Source organism: Oncorhynchus masou, chromosome 24 (assembly GCF_036934945.1).
Source record: "Oncorhynchus masou masou isolate Uvic2021 chromosome 24, UVic_Omas_1.1, whole genome shotgun sequence".
Taxonomy (NCBI): Eukaryota; Metazoa; Chordata; class Actinopteri; order Salmoniformes; family Salmonidae; genus Oncorhynchus; species Oncorhynchus masou.
In genome coordinates this window covers 30,094,637-30,116,332 of record NC_088235.1, presented here as the reverse complement: position 1 = coordinate 30,116,332, position 21,696 = coordinate 30,094,637, and the positions used below count along the sequence as shown (strand labels likewise).

The 21,696-nt window shown below is 43.8% G+C and overlaps 2 protein-coding genes across 6 annotated transcripts in view; one reads left to right on the top strand and one right to left on the bottom strand.

Annotated features, from left to right (window-relative positions):
* macrod2 (mono-ADP ribosylhydrolase 2) overlaps positions 1 to 21,696 on the bottom strand; it is a 1,245,161-nt gene that overhangs the window by 1,028,106 nt on the left and 195,359 nt on the right. The window lies entirely within an intron of this gene.
* LOC135512036 (leucine-rich repeat transmembrane protein FLRT3-like) lies at positions 5,069 to 21,092 on the top strand. Of its 3 annotated transcripts, none has more exons than XM_064933634.1 (3): positions 5,069 to 5,405; positions 15,249 to 15,408; positions 17,575 to 21,092. In XM_064933634.1, the coding sequence occupies exon 3, from the start codon at positions 17,631 to 17,633 to the stop codon at positions 19,596 to 19,598; it is 1,968 nt and encodes a 655-aa protein (XP_064789706.1). In that variant the 5' UTR covers positions 5,069 to 5,405; positions 15,249 to 15,408; positions 17,575 to 17,630; the 3' UTR covers positions 19,599 to 21,092. The 3 variants fall into 3 exon arrangements, with proteins under 3 accessions (XP_064789706.1, XP_064789705.1, XP_064789704.1); XM_064933633.1 differs by having other exon boundaries at positions 15,249 to 16,156; XM_064933632.1 differs by lacking the exons at positions 5,069 to 5,405; positions 15,249 to 15,408 and adding an exon at positions 16,174 to 16,368.

The window sequence follows — 21,696 nt, the reverse complement described above, 5'->3', positions numbered from 1 at the left end:
GTCGGGCTATGTTAGCCAGTAGGCCCGTCTGCTGTTTTGTGTGTAGGCTGATTAGTCGGGCTATGTTAGCCAGTAGGCCCGTCTGTTCTTTGTGTGTAGGCTGATTAGTCGGGCTATGTTAGCCAGTAGGCCCGTCTGCTCTTTGTGTGTAGGCGATTTGTCGGGCTATGTGAGCCAGTAGGCCCGTCTGCTCTTTGTGTGTAGGCTGATTAGTCGGGCTATGTTAGCCAGTAGGCCCGTCTGCTGTTTTGTGTGTAGGCTGATTAGTCGGGCTATGTTAGCCAGTAGGCCCGTCTGTTGTTTTGTGTGTAGGCTGATTAGTCGGGCTATGTTAGCCAGTAGGCCCATCTGCTCTTTGTGTGTAGGCTGATTAGTCGGGCTATGTTAGCCAGTAGGCCCGTCTGCTGTTTTGTGTGTAGGCTGATTAGTCGGGCTATGTTAGCCAGTAGGCCCGTCTGTTGTTTTGTGTGTAGGCTGATTAGTCGGGCTATGTTAGCCAGTAGGCCCGTCTGCTGTTTTGTGTGTAGGCTGATTAGTCGGGCTATGTTAGCCAGTAGGCCCGTCTGTTCTTTGTGTGTAGGCTGATTAGTCGGGCTATGTTAGCCAGTAGGCCCGTCTGCTCTTTGTGTGTAGGCGATTTGTCGGGCTATGTGAGCCAGTAGGCCCGTCTGCTCTTTGTGTGTAGGCTGATTAGTCGGGCTATGTTAGCCAGTAGGCCCGTCTGCTGTTTTGTGTGTAGGCTGATTAGTCGGGCTATGTTAGCCAGTAGGCCCGTCTGCTCTTTGTGTTTAGGCTGATTAGTCGGGCTATATTAGCCAGTAGGCCCGTCTGCTCTTTGTGTGTAGGCTGATTAGTCGGGCTATGTTAGCCAGTAGGCCCGTCTGCTCTTTGTGTGTAGGCTGATTAGTCGGGCTATGTTAGCCAGTAGGCCCGTCTGCTGTTTTGTGTGTAGGCTGATTAGTCGGGCTATGTTAGCCAGTAGGCCCGTCTGCTCTTTGTGTGTAGGCGATTTGTCGGGCAATGTGAGCCAGTAGGCCCGTCTGCTGTTTTGTGTGTAGGCTGATTAGTCGGGCTATGTTAGCCAGTAGGCCCGTCTGCTGTTTTGTGTGTAGGCTGATTAGTCAGGCTATGTTAGCATGTAGGCCCGTCTGCTGTTTTGTGTGTAGGCTGATTAGTCGGGCTATGTTAGCCAGTAGGCCCGTCTGCTGTTTTGTGTGTAGGCTGATTAGTCAGGCTATGTTAGCATGTAGGCCCGTCTGCTGTTTTGTGTGTAGGCTGATTAGTCAGGCTATGTTAGCCAGTAGGCCCGTCTGCTGTTTTGTGTGTAGGCTGATTAGTCAGGCTATGTTAGCATGTAGGCCCGTCTGCTGTTTTGTGTGTAGGCTGATTAGTCGGGCTATGTTAGCCAGTAGGCCCTTCTGCTGTTTTGTGTGTAGGCTGATTAGTCGGGCTATGTTAGCCAGTAGGCCCGTCTGCTCTTTGTGTTTAGGCTGATTAGTCGGGCTTTGTTAGCCAGTATGCCCGTCTGCTCTTTGTGTGTAGGCTGATTAGTCGGGCTATGTTAGCCAGTAGGCCCGTCTGCTGTTTTGTGTGTAGGCTGATTAGTCGGGATATGTTAGCCAGTAGGCCCGTCTGCTGTTTTGTGTGTAGGCTGATTAGTCGGGCTATGTTAGCCAGTAGGCCCGTCTGCTGTTTTGTGTGTAGGCTGATTAGTCGGGCTATGTTAGCCAGTAGGCCCGTCTGCTGTTTTGTGTGTAGGCTGATTAGTCGGGCTATGTTAGCCAGTAGGCCCGTCTGCTGTTTTGTGTGTAGGCTGATTAGTCGGGATATGTTAGCCAGTAGGCCCGTCTGCTGTTTTGTGTGTAGGCTGATTAGTCGGGCTATGTTAGCCAGTAGGCCCGTCTGCTGTTTTGTGTGTAGGCTGATTAGTCGGGCTATGTTAGCCAGTAGGCCCGTCTGCTCTTTGTGTGTAGGCTGATTAGTCGGGCTATGTTAGCCAGTAGGCCCATCTGCTGTTTTGTGTGTAGGCTGATTAGTCGGGCTATGTTAGCCAGTAGGCCCGTCTGCTGTTTTGTGTGTAGGCTGATTAGTCGGGATATGTTAGCCAGTAGGCCCGTCTGCTGTTTTGTGTGTAGGCTGATTAGTCGGGCTATGTTAGCCAGTAGGCCCGTCTGCTCTTTGTGTGTAGGCTGATTAGTCGGGCTATGTTAGCCAGTAGGCCCGTCTGCTGTTTTGTGTGTAGGCTGATTAGTCGGGCTATGTTAGCCAGTAGGCCCGTCTGCTCTTTGTGTTTAGGCTGATTAGTCGGGCTATGTTAGCCAGTAGGCCCGTCTGCTCTTTGTGTGTAGGCTGATTAGTCGGGCTATGTTAGCCAGTAGGCCCGTCTGCTCTTTGTGTGTAGGCTGATTAGTCGGGCTATGTTAGCCAGTAGGCCCGTCTGCTGTTTTGTGTGTAGGCTGATTAGTCGGGATATGTTAGCCAGTAGGCCCGTCTGCTGTTTTGTGTGTAGGCTGATTAGTCGGAATATGTTAGCCAGTAGGCCCGTCTGCTGTTTTGTGTGTAGGCTGATTAGTCGGGCTATGTTAGCCAGTAGGCCCGTCTGCTGTTTTGTGTGTAGGCTGATTAGTCGGGCTATGTTAGCCAGTAGCCCCGTCTGCTGTTTTGTGTGTAGGCTGATTAGTCGGGCTATGTTAGCCAGTAGGCCCGTCTGCTCTTTGTGTGTAGGCTGATTAGTCAGGCTATGATTAGTCAGGCTATGTTAGTTATGCACCCACTACGCCCAGAGCGTTACAGACTGGCAGATGTCATTTGAGCGTATTGTCATTCATATCGGGGGAACCATTTAGAAATGACAGCACTTTTTGTACATAGTCCCCCCCATTTCAGGGCACCAAATGTATTGGGACAAATTCACTCATATGTGTTAAAGTGGTCAAAAGTTTTGTATATTACGAGCAGGAAATGGCTTCATCAAGCTTGTGAATTTACAAACTTGTTGGATGCATTTCCAGTTTGTTTTGGTTGTTTAGGATTATTTTGTGCCAAATAGAATTGAATGGTAAATAATGCATTGTGTCATTTTGGAGTCACTTTTATTGTAAATAAGAAAATAATATGTTTCTGAACACTTCTACATTAATGTGGATGCTTCCATGATTACAGATAATCCTGAATTAACTGTGAATAATAATGAGTGAGAAAGTAACAGATGCACAAATATCATACCCCCAAGGCATGCTTACCTTTTTTAAAGAAATTAGCAAACATTTCTAAAAAACTGTTTTTGCTTTAACATTATGGGGTATTATGTGTATATTGATGAAGAAAAAACACAATTGAATCAATTTTAGAATAAGACTGTAAACTAACAAAATGTTGAAAAGGTCAAGGGGTCTGAATACTTTATGAAGTACATGGTACATGGTCCTGGATCCTCTCTTCGGGAGAACACACACACACAAACAGGGCCTGGGTCAACCCTGCAGCAGAACCTCTACTAACAGGCTGACTCACTGCTGCTGTGTGGTACCAGAGTCCACACCCTCAGTTTGAATTCATTAAGACATGAAACACAACTCGAAACAGAGTGGAAGCAGAAACAGAAGCAGAACAGACAAACTCACAGAGACTCAGGTGTGTGTGGCAGAGGCACAAAACACAGTGTGCTAAATATATGCATCAAATGAGCACACACACACACACACACACACACCTTTCATCTACACGTGCAGCTTTCACACAACACTTGTTTGACCGAAACACATACTCTTTCTAGTTTTTGCCCATTGCTTTATTACTTTGTACTGATACACACCACATAAAAAACATACACATTATCAGCAACCATCACTCCTATGTTCCAATGGCATGTTGTATTAGCTAATCTATGTTGATCATTTTAAAAGGCTAATGGATCATTAGAAACCCCTTATGCAATTATGTTAGCACAGCTGAAAACTGTTGTTGTGATTAAAGAAGCAATAAAACTGGCCTTCTTGAGACTAGTTGAGTATCTGGAGCATCAGCATTTGTGGGTTCGATTACAGGCTCAAAATGGCCAGAAACAGAAACTTTCTTCTGAAACTCGTCAGTCTATTCTTGTTCTGAGAAATGAAGGCTATTCCATGTGAGAAATTGCCAAGAAACTGAAGATTTCGTACAACGCTGTGTACGACTTCATTCACAGAACAGCGCAAACTGGCTCTAACCAGAATAGAAAGAGGAGTGGGAGGCCATGGTGAACAATTGAGCAAGAGGACAAGTACATTACAGTGTCTAGTTTGAGAAACAGACGTCTCACAAGTCCTCAACTGGCAGCTTCATTAAATAGTACCCGCAAAACACCAGTCTCAACGTCAACAGGGAAGAGGCAAAGAAAAAGAGATGGTTGCTGATAATGGGCCTCTGTATTCCATAAAAAAATATACTGTTTCCAGCTACAATAGTCATTTTCAACATTAACAATGTCTATGTGGATTTCTGATCAATTTGATGTTATTTTAATGGACAAAAAAATGTTATTTTCTTTCTTAAACAAGGACATTTCTAAGTGACCCCAAACTTTTCAACGGTAGTGTATGTATCCCATATTTGACAGTGATAAGAATCATCTCCTTCTCTCTCTCCCTCTTTCAATTTCAATTAAAGTTCAATTTAAGGGGCTTTATTGGCATGGGAAACATATGTTTACATTGCCAAAGCAAGTGAAATAGATTATAAACAAAAGTGAAACATACGGTACAACCCACATTTCCCTGACACACTCCCATCCCCTCCCTCCCTCTGCCAGGGCAATGCGCGTACTCTCGTTTCCTCTCCTTTCAGAGCAGCATCATCTTCTCAGTGCTGTTTACCGTTACACACACACTTCGCATACGATAGGCTCAGAACGTCCAATCCCTTTCTTCTACTCCCCCTAGCGGCTTTACATAACACTGCGCCCTCAACCACTGAGAGAGAGAGAGAGGGGGTGGGAGGGGGGGGGACCGAGCAAGCTCCGGAGAGCGAGCGAGGCCCCTCCCCCAGATGACATCTATCTATCTAGCTCTATTGAAGCGCTAGAGGCTGATGTAAGTTCACACTTGTAGTGCGCTCTGCCCAAGCGATCTGTCCTGCCATTCCTGGGCTCTTTACCACAGCCAGCGGACTGGAGTGTGTATGTGGTGTGTATGTGAGGACCAATAAACACACACCAGACCAGTACTGCTGCTACAGCTTCAGACAGACTACAGAACTGATACCAGAGCTATACTGTAGCATTCGGTTGGTGTTCAAGACTGGGCTTTTTGGATCTGAAGATATTCTCTATCCTCCCTGTTTTGGATTGGAATATATTCTATTTTACAGACTGCTTTTCTAGGGAGGATATTTATTTGTGTTTTTTTACTTCTTGGTTCATTCAGGAGGTAAGTGTCTTAAATGTTGTGCTGGAGTTCTATTGCATTTCTCTTTTCCTGTATCCCCCTTTTTCTAAAGAAGGAAATAAAAAAGTGAGAAGATTTGAATAAATCTATTTCTGGTTATTTCAAATGAGGACAGCTGCATACATGTTCCATCATAAATGATTCTGCCGCTGTGGGTTTATGCCTTGTCACTAGGCTATCGGTTTCCTTTCATAATCAAATGTCTTTTTAAAAATCTCTTTTTGAGTTTGATGGTGAGCGATTAAGAGGGCATTTTACACCAAATAACAGAACAAATGTATGCATGTTGTTGTTTAGCCTATAATTCAACCACAAAGCTCACAACAGCAAAACCAAGCTCGTTCTGGAGAGTTTATCATTAAGCAGAATATAGAGCACTAAATTAAACTAAAACACATAGATTATTCCTTAATATTCTTAATTTTCTAGTCACTTTCCTATACACCAGGCTCCTTTGCTAGACGTGTGTCTCTTGCCAAAAGCATATTTTCTCTGATAGGATAGACGATACGTTCCGAGAGAAACCAGCAGCTCGCAGCTCAATTTTACCTCTGGCGGCAATGCAGCCTTTTCCTCCGTGTCTGTCTGTCCCTCTCTCCGCATTGCAAGTAGCTCTACCAACCACGAAGACGGAGTACCGCAATGACGCTCCGCTAGCTCGTTCATACGGCTGGCTGACTAGACTGATCCGGATAAATAAAGTCTTTATCCAAACCCCCTCAACTCCTCCGCGGAAGGAAGCAACAGGGATCGCGGAGTTATCTTTCTATCCCGTATTCACTACGATATCTTTCAAATTACAAATGGATAGCCTACTGAGGGATTCTGAAGGTGCATATATAATGGGATGAATCGTGGAGATATAACTGCATAAAAGACACACACGACACTGTAAACTTTTACAGTGGTATATCTGGGAAGAACGAGCGGTCTAAGCATCGGGCACTTAGAAAAAAGGCTTCCAAAACGGTTCTTCGGCTGCCCGCATAGGATAACCCTTTTTGGTTCCAGGTACAACTCTTTTTGGTTCCAGGTAGAACCCTCTGTGGAAAGGATTCTACAGGGAAGTCAATATGGTTCTACCTAGAACCAAAATGGTTATTCAAAGGGTTCCACTATGGGGACAGCCGAAGAACCCATTTAGGTTCTAGATAACACCTTTTTTTTCTAAGAGTGTAGCCTAGCAAGCTTCGGGGGAGCTGGAAGACACCCCATTGAGTGTATTAAATTACGATGCTGATCTGGTAGAGAAGGAGAGCGGAGGTTTGTCACGGAGCGCAGCTTAAGACGATGGGAAAACTCCGCTAAATGCAGCTCTCGCAGACGGTGGGAGTTTGTCTCCCTCTTCTCTCCTCTCCTCTCCCACCGCCACAAAAAGCTCAGCGACATGGATCAACTCGACTTTTAGGAGGGAATTTTCCATGTGCATCATGTGCGTTATCACCACAAATGGTGTTAGGGGTAGCCAAGCTGCATTTCAATGTGTGGTGTGTTATTTCTGTGTGCGCAAAAAAACACACAAGCTCCTCTCCCTCTCCGCATCCCATAGCCACATACCCCGAGCGTGCTCACATTTCGGTGCGTTGTTTTTCACGCCAACCCTATGCAGTTGAGTCAGTTTTGTTCGTATAATACGCCATAAAATAGATGGTGATAAGCTAGAGACAACATCATAGCTCGTTCATGTCCCAATCACATATTTCTTAAGATAATGACCTATAGTCTCGATCCATAAGAGTAGAGCAGAAACAATGACGCGCGGTTTGGTTAGATGATAACACTAGCATTATCTGATTGAGCCGGTTATATAATCGGTTTAATAGGTCTCCATCAAACAGATTCCCACACTAATGTTAAGCCTATGATCAACATGCTGTATGTAGCTTGCCTATTAGACGATGCGTAGTCAGTGTGAATGAAAGTCCAGTCTCAATTGGCATTCTCTATTTTATCCTACGGATTATCAAAATAATGATATTGACTATTTATATAATAATATCAAATATTACATAATATTACCACAATACTATCTAATATTACCACAAGGTTACTGAACTGCGCATTAGGCCTACTAAATAATCAGGTGTTCTTACTTCTGTTAAAACGGCATTGTTGGTTAAGGGCTTGTAAGTATGCATTTCACGGTAAGGTCTACTCTATTCAGCGCATGTGACGAATACAATTTGATTTGATTTTGTATTGGCTATTTATCTATGATTTTTTTTAAACGAACATTCTTAGAAAAAAAATGTGCTATCTAGAACCTAAAGGGGTTCTCCGGCTGTCCCCATTGGATAACCCTTTTTGGTTCCAGGTAGAACCCTTTTGGTTCCAGTTAGAACTTTAGATGGATTCCAAAAGGGTTCTACCTGGAACTAAAAAGGGTTCTTCTATGGGGACAACTGAATAACCCTTTTGGAACCCTTTATTCTAACAGTGTAACAAGAACACTGCTACTGGAAATGGTGTTTTGTTTCCTCTCCTGTGATCAAAATTCTTATTATAGGGACATAGCCTATGTGTGTATTGAGGACTTGGTTATTTGCTAACATCTAAGGCAGCAAGCCAGGTGACATGTAGTTGGGCAATAGGCCTATCGGGTGAATAAATGAACTCAGCCATTGATCTAGGTGAAATGGTGTTGAAGTCCCACTCCACTATTCAGGACACAATTCACATTAGAAACAACTGGACATAAAAACCACATGTCTAGGCCTGTAGTTTCAATATACAAACTGATCACACATTTAAAAGGAATTCCTTGAAAGGTAACTTTGCTGTAATACCCGACAGATTAAAACAAAATGTTAGCTATTGGCAGATAGCTGAGACAAAACAGGTCAAAACAAGAGCATGTCTGATTCCAGTAGCCTATACCAGAACATTCTGTTTAGGAATACACTGCTCCAGGCTACACTAATGAAAGCAAGTCTTAATCACTGATTTAAAAAAACAAAATGGCTACTAGCTATTGACAAGTAGCCTGGTCTGTTTATATCAGTCTGTCAGTCAGGCAGGGTAGGGAGACAGAGCTAGCCTATTGTTCTACTGTGTGGACTGCCCCAGGGCAAAGTCACTGGTCAATTGGTTTTCACAGGGAAGAATCTCCTTAACTGGATTAGATCAGTCTAGTTGGCTAACCAGGTCACTACAGACATGTGTTTATCTAGACAAAGGACTGAGAATAATATGATCATGTATTTTGTTGCCTTTTTAACTTGGACATTTTGACTAAACGGAGGAAGTAATGATTAGAAATAGATAGTCCCTTTACATCACGTTCAACCATACATGCACGTGTCATCTACTAGACATATATTAGATAGAGATATTCTACATTTTCTGCTTTAACTTTTTATTTTGACTAAACTGAGGTGGTCATTTTTAGAATTAGATCCTTTACAATACTTCTAAATCCAATCAATTATTCTCTACATTTGTAATCGTATTCTCAACATTTAGGCCTAATTCAATTCCATCCATCATTAATGAAACAATAAGGCTATTTTTAATCACCAATTCCAATCCCACCAGAATGAAATCACTAATTATACTGAGAGATAAAGAGAATAAAGAGAAATGTAAAAGGCAAGAAGGAAAATGAGTTTTTCTCACAAAGCACCCCAATTCCTTTCATTTGCTTGAGTCAAATATGTGAGCGTTAACATGGAATGAAGGCTAAAGGGCCTACAGTATAATAAGCTAAGGCCCTGACTGTCCATGCCCATGCCTGCTGTCCTTTAGAACATTAGGTGGCCCCATTCCTTGACAGTGGTTCTGTTAGCCGATTATAACCTACACAGCCAAGCACCAGAAGTGCAACAGTCCACACACTCTCTCTCACACACACACACACACACACACACACACACACACACACACACACACACACACACACACACACACACACACACACACACACACACACACACACACACACACACACACACACACACACACACACACACACACACACAACTGGTTCCTCCATCTTGCAGTGCCTACCACCCCCGTGTGGTAAAAAGCATGCAGCTGCTGCAGCAACAGACTGATCTGGCTTTCCTTTTAGAGTGTTACAATGGAGAGACACCCGTCTACCACAGACCTCACTCTCGCTCTCTCTCTATCTCACTCTCTCTCTTCTATAGACTTCCCGTCATCCCCAGACCCCTTTCCTCCTCTATCCCCTCTCTCTCTGCTATATAGCCCCAAATGGTCTGGTAACAGTGTTGTTGTTCATCCCATCTAACTGATAACAACAGAAGGGAGGTTACGCACCAAACCTAAATCCCTGAAACTAAACTATGATAGATTATCTTTCTGAAACACGGCCTGCCTGTCTGTCTCCCTCACTGTGAATTCAGATGCATTCATGAATGTTCTTTTGTGTCTGTGCACCCCAGTAGGCCTGGGTAAGACCCAGTGGGCCCCAGTAGCTCCACTGTAGGCCCTATGCGGCCCTCCTCGCTCACGCTTTCTCTTTTTCTAACAATTACTTACAATAGTGACAAATGGAGACAGCTGGCGAAGGTGCCTGGGGGTACAGTAAAATAATCTATTATTTATCCTAAAGAATATAAAATCTGTTCCTCTACAATCAAAGCCAGAAGCAGAAAGGAAACAAAATAAATAAACTGACAGTAAGGGTAAACATCAATAAAAGGTATAACCTACAGTCTACCTTCTAATACAAATGAAAATGGGAGTTCTAAATTCTATGGTTGTTGTTTTTCCTTTTGCCTAAAATATATATTTATCTTCCAAGATGTTAAATCCGAGACTCAGCCTCACTTCTCAGCTTCTGACCAACCAACAGTATTTCCATAGCATGCTATGTGTATAGCTGCAATCTATCTATAACTATGTTGTGATCTAAATAAATAAACTACAACACGTACAAATACATAATTGATTTCCCAATGGAGAACTATACAGTGATTTAAATTCATTCTATAACTCTTGAATATTTAACCACAGAAACTTTGGTAATTTTAACTGTTTCCTCTAATAATTCAGTCCATGTAATTTTATCACTTACTTTGTAAAGAAACTTAAAAAAGACGTTTTAATCTAAAATACTTCTTGACAGCCATGAAATTGTTTCCAAATTGGTTCAGTTTTCACAGATCTCTTTGTTTCTCTCTGGGATCTGTGTCCAGAGAGCATATGTCTTAGGCCCTCGGCTGCGTCACAAATGGAACTACAGATGTAGGATCTTCATTTGAGCCAGTTTGCTACAGCATAAAAATAATCCTGCAGCAACAGGACATGTGATTTATTATGTGGATTATAATTAACGGACATTTTTGTAAGGGTTGATACATTATTCGTAAGGGAAAATTACATCTGAAATTTCAAAGTGGAAATGACAAACTTCCAAATCCCTTTTAAACCTAAAATACACTACGAATTTAACATTTCCCCTGCACCAGAGTGATCAAATTAAGATCCTACATTCCCAATATAGTGCACTAATTTTGACCAGGGCTCATAGGGCTCTAGTGTATATAGGGAATGGGTTACCATTTTGGATGCAAGACTAGACTTAAATCTCCCTAGCTGTGGCTATAATCTATCACGTCCTGTGGTTTTGTGTCAGCCTCTGACATTATCTTTTCCTCCGCTAGCTGAAAGTGTGTGTGTCTGTGTGTGTGTGTCAACACACAATCATACAGATTTTGCTAGTCCACATTCAGTGGAGCGGAAGTCGGTTATGGCGGTTTACAAAAATCTCCTGCCGTCTATAGGAGGAGCTTATTAGGACGATAGGGAGAGACATCCATCACCCAAAAAACCTTGCACCCTTTTCCACCTCACATCACTGTTAAAAACATTGGTGTGTGTGTTGGGGAAGAAGTGGATGTGTGTGTGTGTGTGTGTGTGTGTGTGTGTGTGTGTGTGTGTGTGTGTGTGTGTGTGTGTGTGTGTGTGTGTGTGTGTGTGTGTGTGTGTGTGTGTGTGTGTGTGTGTGTGTGTGTGTGTGTGTGTGTGTTGGGGAAGAAGTGGATGTGTGTGTGTTTGCGTCGATAGATCAAAACAAACTATACAGTATAAAAACAAAGCTCTACAAAATGAATGAATTCAAATATGAGAACGCTATTAAAACGATTGACCAAAACCTTTGAACATCTAATCCAAATCCCCTCAGTGGACATCTCCCAGAGCAGAGGACCCTCCTGCTTGTCTTGTAATGAACAATAGAATGAAGCCACCCCGGTGAGAAACCCGATAAGCGTGGAAAAAGGCAGTCAAGAAGCCAACCAGCCAACCAGGCCAGGGACTCAAGCTGTCTGCACTAACCGTGAAGGATAGCCCCTACTTGGTTCAGAGAGGAACACTACCCGGTAGCACACCACAAAAAGTCTCAGGACCCTCCCTGCTACAATACTATTAAACAGACCACACCACCTAAACAAACACCAGCTCAGCCAGAACTCTAACCTATTCCCAGAACTCTCCCAATAATAGCAACTCTTTTTAAAAAGGGACTCTAGGTTCAGTGCATCATGCAAAATAAATGTTGGGTCTTTCCCCAGTCCTGTGCACATGGACTAGCATCAGTCTTACATTAGTCACAAGTCACCTGTTCCTTTCACTGTAGGCTGGACACTGAGTCAGGGGCAGTCATCATGTCAGGGTGAGACTGGGTGACAAGCCAGGAAGACCGCTCCATCATATTAATCAGTATATGTACAAAGAAAGTCAAATCCTTTGTCTTTGTCTCTCTATGAGAGCAACACATCGTTACAACACATAATATGACATTTGAAATGTCTTTATTCTTTTGGAACTTCTGTGAGTGTAATGTTTACTGTTGATTTTTTAAATTGTTTATTTAACTTCTGTTTATTTTCTATTTCACTTGCTTTGGCAATGTAAACATGTTTCCCATGCCAATAAAGCCCCTTAAATTGAATTGAAATTGAATTAAGAGAGAGAGAGAGAGAGAGAGAGAGAGAGAGAGAGAGAGAGAGAGAGAGAGAGAGAGAGAGAGAGTGGTGTGTCAGTGTGGACCAGACGTCCTTACAAGAATAGTAAACAAACAAAAATGTGACCAGCTGGGGACATTTTGTTGGTCCCCACAAGGTCAAATTCTATTTCTAGGTGGTCTAGGGTTAAGATTAGAACTAGTGTTAGGGTGAGAATTAGAATTATGTTTAGGGTTAGGAGCTTGAGTTAGGTTTAGGGTTCGGAGCTTGAGTTAGTTTCAGGGTTCGGAGCTTGAGTTAGGTTTAGGGTTCGGAGCTTGGGTTAGTTTTAGGGTTCGGAGCTTGGATTAGTTTTAGGGTTCGGAGCTTGAGTTAGGTTTAGGTTTAGGGTTAGGGTTAAGGTTAGGTTTTTGGGTTAAGGTTCAGGTAAGAGTACTCATAGGTTTAGGTTTATGAGAAAATATAATTTTTTATGGGACTGAATTGTGTCCCCCCACAAGTTCAGCTGTACAAGACTGTGTGTGTGTGTGTGTGTGTGTGTGTGTGTGTGTGTGTGTGTGTGTGTGTGTGTGCGCGCGTGCGGTCATCAAGCAGCAGCATCTCAGGACTGGAGCTGTAATCGGGTTACAAGCCTCTCATTTCCATAATCTTCTCCATAGTCTACAGGTGTTAAATTGCCCACTCTCGTCCATGTTCTACAGGAGCACACTTAAATGGCAGCTAATGGAACACACACACACACACACACACACACACACACACACACACACACACACACACACACACACACACACACACACACACACACACACACACACACACACTCTTTAGCAGAGATTAGAGCGAGGTACATGTAAGGACATAATGCCATTGTGTTGTCAGTGGAAACAACATTAACTTGGCAGAGTAAGTTCTACTCTAACACCAGCGGGCCAGGTTTAATATTAGGTGCATTCATAGTAGTAGGTTGTAAAAGAGAGGGTGTGTGTGTGTGTCTGTACGGGTTGGTTCTTCTATCCTTGTGGGGACCTAAAATCCCCCAACATCCCCACAAGGATAATAAAACAAGGAAAATTCTCCCTTGTGGGGACATTTCCCACATCCCCATGAGAACAAAGGCTATTTGAAGCTTAGGAGTTAGGTTTAGGTTTACAATTAGGGTTAGGGCTAAGATTAGGGTTAGGCGTTAGTGGTTAGGGGTTACGTTTTGGGTTAGGGTTACGGGTTAAGTTTAGGGTTGAGGCTAGGGTAAGGGTTAGGTTTAGCGTTAGGGAAAATAGGAAATTGAATGGAAATACATTTTAGGTCCCCACGAGGATAGAAGTACAACACGCGTGTGTGAGAGAGAGAGTGTGTGTGTGTGAGGGAGGGATTGTGTGAGGGATTGAGGGAGCGTGGGGTGAAAGTAAGGGCGAAGGTGATGCTGGAACACGGGTAGGGTGGCTGGCCCAGTTGTATTCATGAGCCTTTCAAATGAGCTTTATCTCACATGTACATTTCTGAGCAGTGTGAACAGAGGAGGGAGTTTCATTTCACTCAGGAGCAAGAGAGGCCGCCTTAGGGGGCCTTGCTCAGGGGCGTGTTGCCCTGGTCATAGCTTCTGTCTAGAAGCGACCCCTTTTCTTTTCTGAGAACAGAGCAGATTGCATTCTTTAATCTTAGTCAGAAACTCAGAGGCCAAGTCTTCGTCCCAAATGGCACCCTATTCCTTACATAGTGAACTACTTTTGAAAAAGTACTGCACTATATGGGGAATAGGGTGCCATTTAGGACACAGCCCAGAATGAAGCATCAGCTCCGGTTGAAAAACGAAGCAGTGTCAGCTGAGGCAGTGAACTGAGCAAGACAGGAGAGAACAAGAGGGAAACAGGGGTCTAGATCACTGACGCTTTTCATATGGAAAGACATTCTTTTCTACCATCACCACAGAAAAGATGGGGGGGCTGGGGGGAGGGGCTGATATTAGGGTTGGGGGGTGGAAAGGGCAATGCACACAGTCACGGTTGAGCAAGCTGCAAGGGGGGAGAAAAACGTTTTATCTTTTAAAAATAAAAATCCACAGTGAACACAGCGGTTAATCTGGGTCTCACCAACTATGTCCACTATCAAAGAGAAGCAGCACAGGCTTTTCTCCCAGGCTAATTCAGGCAAAGCTAAATAAATCCCCCTGATCTACAGATACATTTAATAAGCTTTAGGGGCTCTGACTCAGTCTCAACTCCCATAAGCAAACCCATCTCATCCCGGCTAGTGTTCATACCATGTGTACTGTTGTTAGATGTTGTATTCCTCACGATTTAGCCTATACAGAGATTTAGCCTACATAGAGATTTAGCCTATACAGAGATTTAGCCTACATAGAGATTCAGCCTATACAGAGATTTAGCCTACATAGAGATTTAGCCTACACAGAGATTTAGCCTATACAGAGATTTAACCTATACAGAGATTTAGCATATACAGAGATTTAACATAGAATAAATAGGATCTTCAAAACCTCTTCTCTGTTAGAGATTTCTGAATCCACATTTCATTAAGTCTGAATTTCCCTAAAGCATTGTCCTCTATAATTAAAAAAGACATGCATTGTTTGATGAGAGTGAAGGAAGGAAGGAGTTCAACAGACAGAGGTAGACTTAATGGCACCATGCTGTGTGTTTCTTTGCATTTAGGCCAGGCAGCAAGCCATATAACATCCATTAACCTTGAAATCTGTGTCTCAAATGGAACCCTATTCCCTATAAAGTGCATTACTTTTAACCAGGGACGTTTCCCAATGATTTCCCTTCACTCCTCATACTTACAGACACGGTCTGTCTGACAGATGTTACATTGATTGCTAATAGCCTATGGATGTTAAATAACGTTGATCTTTGTCTCTTTGGCTGTTTTTCAGAGAACCAACCAATGCAGAATAGTGTGGGTACAGGAATAGAAGCAGGACACAGCATGGTCCAGAGAGCAGGTGTGTGACCATAAGGGAACAAGCTACTACGAGGCTGGGCCTGGGAGAAGCGATCCGACCATTGTCCTGCCGTCCACAGGTCTCCTGAGGAGTACGTACCACTCTGTTACTGGAGTATCTAGAACTTCCCTAGCCCTGGATTCATGGAAAACGCCATTCTGTGTTTCCTGCAAGGCTGGAGTACATAAGTGATACAGCCCTGGAGTGAGTCTTAGGAAGCAGGGTTGGTATTGGCATGGCTCAGTCTAGCTTTGGGTATTCTTTTCTTTTCTGTGGAGAGCCTGCTGGAGTTACCCTCCCCTTCCTGAGAGGACCTAACATCAGCGTCAAATCTCTACCCTAAGAGGAGGGGGCCTCTATGTAACACAAAGAAATCTAATTTGGGGTTATTGGAGTTGCTGAGTTGGACGATACAAGGGCTCTACTACTACTACTACTACCATTGGGACATTCCTTTTTAATATAACCCCCCACCCCCCGAAATCTTGTGCTTTTGAGAGGAGGAAGACTGCAGCTTTGTCTTTCAGTCTGAGTGGAGATGCTTTTTCTACTGGCTTATCTTCCATGGCAAAACCTTTGATGGCCTGAGAGGCCTGAGCAGGTCTGACAACACAAGAGGAGGGTCAGCGAACAAACACGGATCAGTTTAGTTCAAACACACTGACCCGGGTCACAATATAACCAAGGGTATAAGCAAAGACCTTCTCTCTCTTACTACGCTAATAAACTTTTCCTTTCTGAAAAGGATTAATAGAAAAGATTTCAACATACATCTCCATCTGCTGGATGGGGAAAGGATTCTTGTGTGGCTGCAGAAGGATTATTTACGGATCCTTCAGGTATGACAGCTATGATTGGATGTTGGCTGTGGCTTCTTTATGCCTCACTGACCAAACCAAGGTTTCTAATAATGGTGTGTGTGTGTGTGTGTGTGTGTGTGTGTGTGTGTGTGTGTGTGTGTGTGTGTGTGTGTGTGTGTGTGTGTGTGTGTGTGTGTGTGTGTGTGTGTGTGTGTGTGTGTGTTTTCTAATGAGACGTGGTGGAAGGAGAGGTCAGTACATGAATGCTTAATTAAAGTAATAAATCAGTACTTGTCTAATTAAAAGGGAAACCACACTTCACTGGTCACAGTATAAACTAAAGGAGAAAGACAGACAAGCAGTTTGCACCTACTGTTTTGCCATATTAATTTGAGGTCATGACCTCTTGTTGTTGCAGTGCTATAGTTTTGTTGTTTCCTTGGTGTTTGTGGCTGTATATAGAGAAACAGCACATGATAACTTCTACTTACAAATATACAGCTGTGCTAAAAAGTAACTTAAATGTGATTATTCATGCAATATTAACTGCTCTAAATCAGTTATTGCTACCAGTCACAGCCAAGCACTGAACAGTTCAGCCATGGAGTTAGTGAATGGATGACTGATGAGTGCAGTTTGGTTTACATCATTCCACATTTGGTATTGAGTCTGCAAAGCTCTGCCACTGCTACCTAGGAATCTGACCAGCAATGCAAAGAATCTCCCTCAGAAGACTTGTTCTACTGACACGGTTATTTCTTGAGGAATGTTTTCTGTTTTTCTCCTTTAGCTACTGTAAATAGAAACGTTTCTACCACCTTGTGAGCTCTAGGCCAGATTAATGTAAGAATGTACGACAGAGAGCAAGAGAGACGTTTCCACAACAGTTCATTTACAAGGCCTGACTTTGTTCATGCACCCCCCCCCCCCCGCACACACACACACATACTAGCAGCAATGAAAGGCAGCCTTGAGAAAGATACAGAAACGTGTAAAACAACCAAGGCCAAGCTATTACATTTTACAAGCTAAAGCCCAAGCACAGGGATTGAATTCAGAAGAGAGGCCAGATGTTAAAGGATTTTCTAATCTACAAACAAGAAATGAGGAAAAGGGAAAAACATTGTAAACCTGTGAAGTTTCTAGAGTCTAATGGGAATGTATGTACTAACGTTATGTGTGTTCCTCGACAACAGCCCTTTGCACTCAAACTAGTTTTAGCCTCGCTAGTTGCTTTAATTCATTTTCTGTGTTTGGTAAATCGTAATAGTAACAATTTATATCAATTTAATAGTCTGCATAGGGCCTACAAACAATATAATATATTGCAGAACGTTTATTGCGGAAAGAGCTTGAGGCAACACAATTCAAGCAAACAGCAATTACTAGAAACAAGAATGTTGGCTTCCTTTTAAAGGCCTTGTGCATTAACTTTACCCTTCTGTCTCCTCCCTAAGGGTTCCTGAGTGATCACACTGCCAGACTACACCAGACGCCACAACCTCCAAACAAGATGACCGCCCAATGCAAGAACTTCCTCCTCTTCCTGACCAGAGTAGGACTACTCTTGGGTCTGGCTAACCCTCTGGTGACCTCAGCCTCCTGCCCATCGGCCTGCCGGTGTGATGGGACCTTCATCTACTGTAATGATCGAGGCCTCACCTCTATTCCTACCGGCATTCCGCTGGATGCTACTGTACTCTTCCTCCAAAACAACAGGATCAAGAGTGCTGGAATCCCCACCGATCTGAAGAGGCTAAGCAATGTTGAGAAGATCTACCTGTACTGTAATAATCTGGACGAGTTCCCCCAAAACCTGCCAATAGGAGTAAAAGAGCTGCATCTACAGGAGAATAATATTCGGATGATTACGCATGCGTCGCTGGGTCAGATCCCGCTGATTGAGGAGCTGCACCTGGATGATAACTCTGTCTCAGCGGTTAGCATCGAGGAGGGAGCGTTCAGGGACAGCAACCACCTGAGACTACTTTTTCTGTCCAGGAACCACCTGAGCACCATCCCGTCCGGCCTTCCGCAGACCATCGAGGAGCTGCGCTTCGACGACAATCGGATCTCGTCGATATCGGAGGCGTCCCTCCAGGACCTGATCAACCTAAAGAGACTCGTCCTGGACGGGAACCTACTCAACAACCGTGGCATCGGCGAGATGGCCTTCATCAACCTGATTAATCTCACCGAGCTGTCCCTAGTGAGAAACACACTGACGTCTCCGCCGGCTAACTTACCGGGAACCAGTCTTGAAAAATTGCAGCTTCAAGACAACCACATCAACCGGGTACCGGCCGGGGCTTTCGCTTTCCTCAGGCAGCTGTATCGGCTGGATCTATCGGGCAACAACCTGAGCAGTCTGCCTCAAGGAGTGTTTGAAGACCTGGATAACCTCACGCAGCTCCTGCTCCGTAACAACCCATGGCAGTGTACTTGCCGGATGAAGTGGGTGAGAGACTGGTTAAGGTCGCTGCCGACAAAAGTCAACGTTCGAGGGTTTATGTGCCAGGGGCCGGACAAGGTGAAGGGCATGGCTATAAAGGATCTGTCTACTGACTTGTTTGACTGTGGAGGCTCTGACTTGGGCGGGAGCCAGGGGGCCCCTACCTTCGAGACCAGCACTGTCTCTAACACCTTACCCCCCTCACATCCACAATGGCCCTCCTTTGTCACTAAAAGACCAGTGGTGAAAATGCCTGAACTGAGTAAGAACCACCGCAGTACTACGACACCATCAGGTAGAAAGATCATCAGGATCAGCGTGAAGTCGAGCAGTGCAGAGACAGTGCACATCTCCTGGAGGGTTTCTGTACCCATGACGGCCCTAAGGCTCAGCTGGTTGAAACTCGGCCACAACCCTTCATTTGGTTCCATCACGGAGACCATCGTACAGGGGGAGAAGACGGAGTACCTCCTAACAGCTTTAGAACCGGAATCCTCATACAGGATATGCATGGTTCCCATGGAGACCAGCAACATTTACCTGTCGGACGAGACGCCGGTTTGCATCGAGACAGAGACCAGTTCTCTGAAGGCTTACAACCCCACCACCACTCTGAACCGCGAGCAGGAAAAGGAGCCTTACAACAATTCCAGTCTGCCTTTAGCCGCGATCATCGGAGGGGCTGTGGCTCTGTTGGCAATGATAATGCTGGCGCTTGTGTGCTGGTACGTGCACAGGAAGGGTTCGCTGTTTTCCAGGAATTGCACCTACAACAAGGGCCGACGGAGGAAGGACGATTACGCAGAGGCGGGGACGAAGAAGGATACCTCGATCTTGGAGATACGAGAGGCCTCTTTTCAGATGATCCCCATACACCCCGTGCCCGTGTCCAAAGAGGAGTTTGTGATACATACGATTTTCCCTCCGAATGGATTGAGTCTGTACAAAAGCCCACACAGCGAGACCAGTATTAGCAACAGGAGCTACAGAGACAGTGGAATACCTGATTCAGACCATTCCCATTCATGATATTGATAACACAGGACATTTTATTATAAATGAGTGCGTTCGGTGATGACTTGAAACTAAGTGGCTATAAGATATTGTTATAAAACACTGGATCTAAAAGACTGATTGGGAAAGCAATGTTCTTCTGTACATTTGCCCATATAATTTATATTTAAGGACATTTTATGACGAAGAGGAGAACAAACATGGTTCACATTGCAGACAGTAGGCCCATCACTGAGCCGCAGGTCAGTGTATGTTGTAATTAAAACTGCAATTCTATATTTTAGGGGTTTTTAGTAATTTGTACTGTATTTCCTTTGGCTTAAGGTTACCTAACAACCAAGTATAAAAACAAACTCTGTTCTACTGAGATATGATGACTTGTCAACTGTGAAAGTGGGTTTTCATTGCTGTGTTGAACAATCAGACTTGAAGAATAAAGCACAGGTCATTCCTTTGACACTATTTTTGTGGCTGTTCGATAACAACAAAAAGGCAAAAGAAATGACATGATGATCAAAACTAGGGCAGAGCTGATTAACTAAGAAGAACCAGGGCGAAGCAGCGAGACAGCAGGCGTGTTGCCTTCTTCCTCTGAGGAGAGACAAGCAGAGAGCAGTCGCCTACATGTACCTAGCCAGAGAGACCCAGAGGGGTGTATCTCTTGAAACATGGACTAGATATGGATGTGTCGTGCTTTACATCTATGCTTTGTTCAGTGTGTGGAGTCATTTAGTTTTTCTGTTTGGAAAAAACAGAAACAGAGACAGCACAGGTAGACCACGTTTGTGTGTGTGTGTGTGTGTGTGTGTGTGTGTGTGTGTGTGTGTGTGTGTGTGTGTGTGTGTGTCTGCACATGTCCTTGTGATTGTGCTTACGAGCATGAGTGAGTGCCTGTGTGTATGTGTGTCAAGCAGTCCTGTAGAACACAGCACAGGGCATATGAAGCACACAGACCTTTAGGAGAGGAGAGGAGACCCTCTCCTAACATATTAACCCATGTAGGGTGGCCAGGCTGACAACACCCCTATATCTCTATCTGGCTAAACTACAATGGATGCCATTCTCCAGTACCTTGTACCATAAGTCATCCAAACTTGGCCCTCAAACATAGCCTAGATATAAACAGGGCAAGAAAAATGGACATAGAGAAAAAAATGGCTTTCTTTTGAATACAAACGTCACCGATTTCCTTGTTTATGATTATGATTTTGTATTTTGTATTTTTTTCCAGATTGAAGACACTACTACTTCTATGTTACCACAATTTCAAAGTTAATTGTTCTTTACAAAGTTGCTCAGGGATTCTTGAAAGTCGGGACAATTGTCCCATCTTTCAAGAATTCCTGAACTGAAAACCAAAGTGCATTGAATGCTCTTTGGCCCAGTCTTGTATGTGCCTTGATCTAATGCTTATTGTATTTAGCTTTTTAAGAAATCAGTGACTTTTTTTCATACACACTTGAATATGAGAAAATATTGGTCATATTGCAGAATAAAAGTGGATAAAAATAACAAGACTTGTCTTTCTTACCTGAAACACTAAAAATACATTTCAAAATCACAATTTGGACCCCATTCTCAGTCTGCATAAGAAAAACATTGCAATGTACTCATGTGCTTGATACTTTTGCAAATATGAAACAGCATTGTCTATAAGCACAAGCAAAGTATACAGTCAAACAGAATACATTCTGGTCAATAATGACCACACTGTCTCTCCTGGTTAACTAATAGTGAAACAAGCACAGAAGCCCAGGAAGGGAGATAACATCCTTTGAATGACATCATCCATATACAGACTTCCTAAAAAAGGTTTTGGAGGGAAAATGGCAGATTTAGCGCTCACAACTATGACCTATTTTCTGCAGAGATTAAAAAATGCATTTCGCTCACAGCGACGAGGAAAATGTCTGCCTGGCTGTATTTCCAAGATGTACTGAGCTTTTTAACTAGGAGACGAGGGTAGAGATGATATTGTTCTTTAACATGCAGTGTCCCTCAGCCTCTCTGTGGGCAGTCAGACAGACACAAGCGTGGGCACACACACACACACACACACACACACACACACACACACACACACACACACACACACACACACACTCACACACAC

Excerpts from the sequence above, each read along its gene's own strand:
- LOC135512036 (XM_064933632.1), top strand. The coding sequence starts at position 16,176 with ATGTTGGCTGTGGCTTCTTTATGCCTCACTGACCAAACCAAGGTTTCT. Across the intron at positions 16,369-17,574 it reads GAGACGTGGTGGAAGGAGAG|GGTTCCTGAGTGATCACACT; the intron begins GTCAGTACATGA and ends CTCCTCCCTAAG.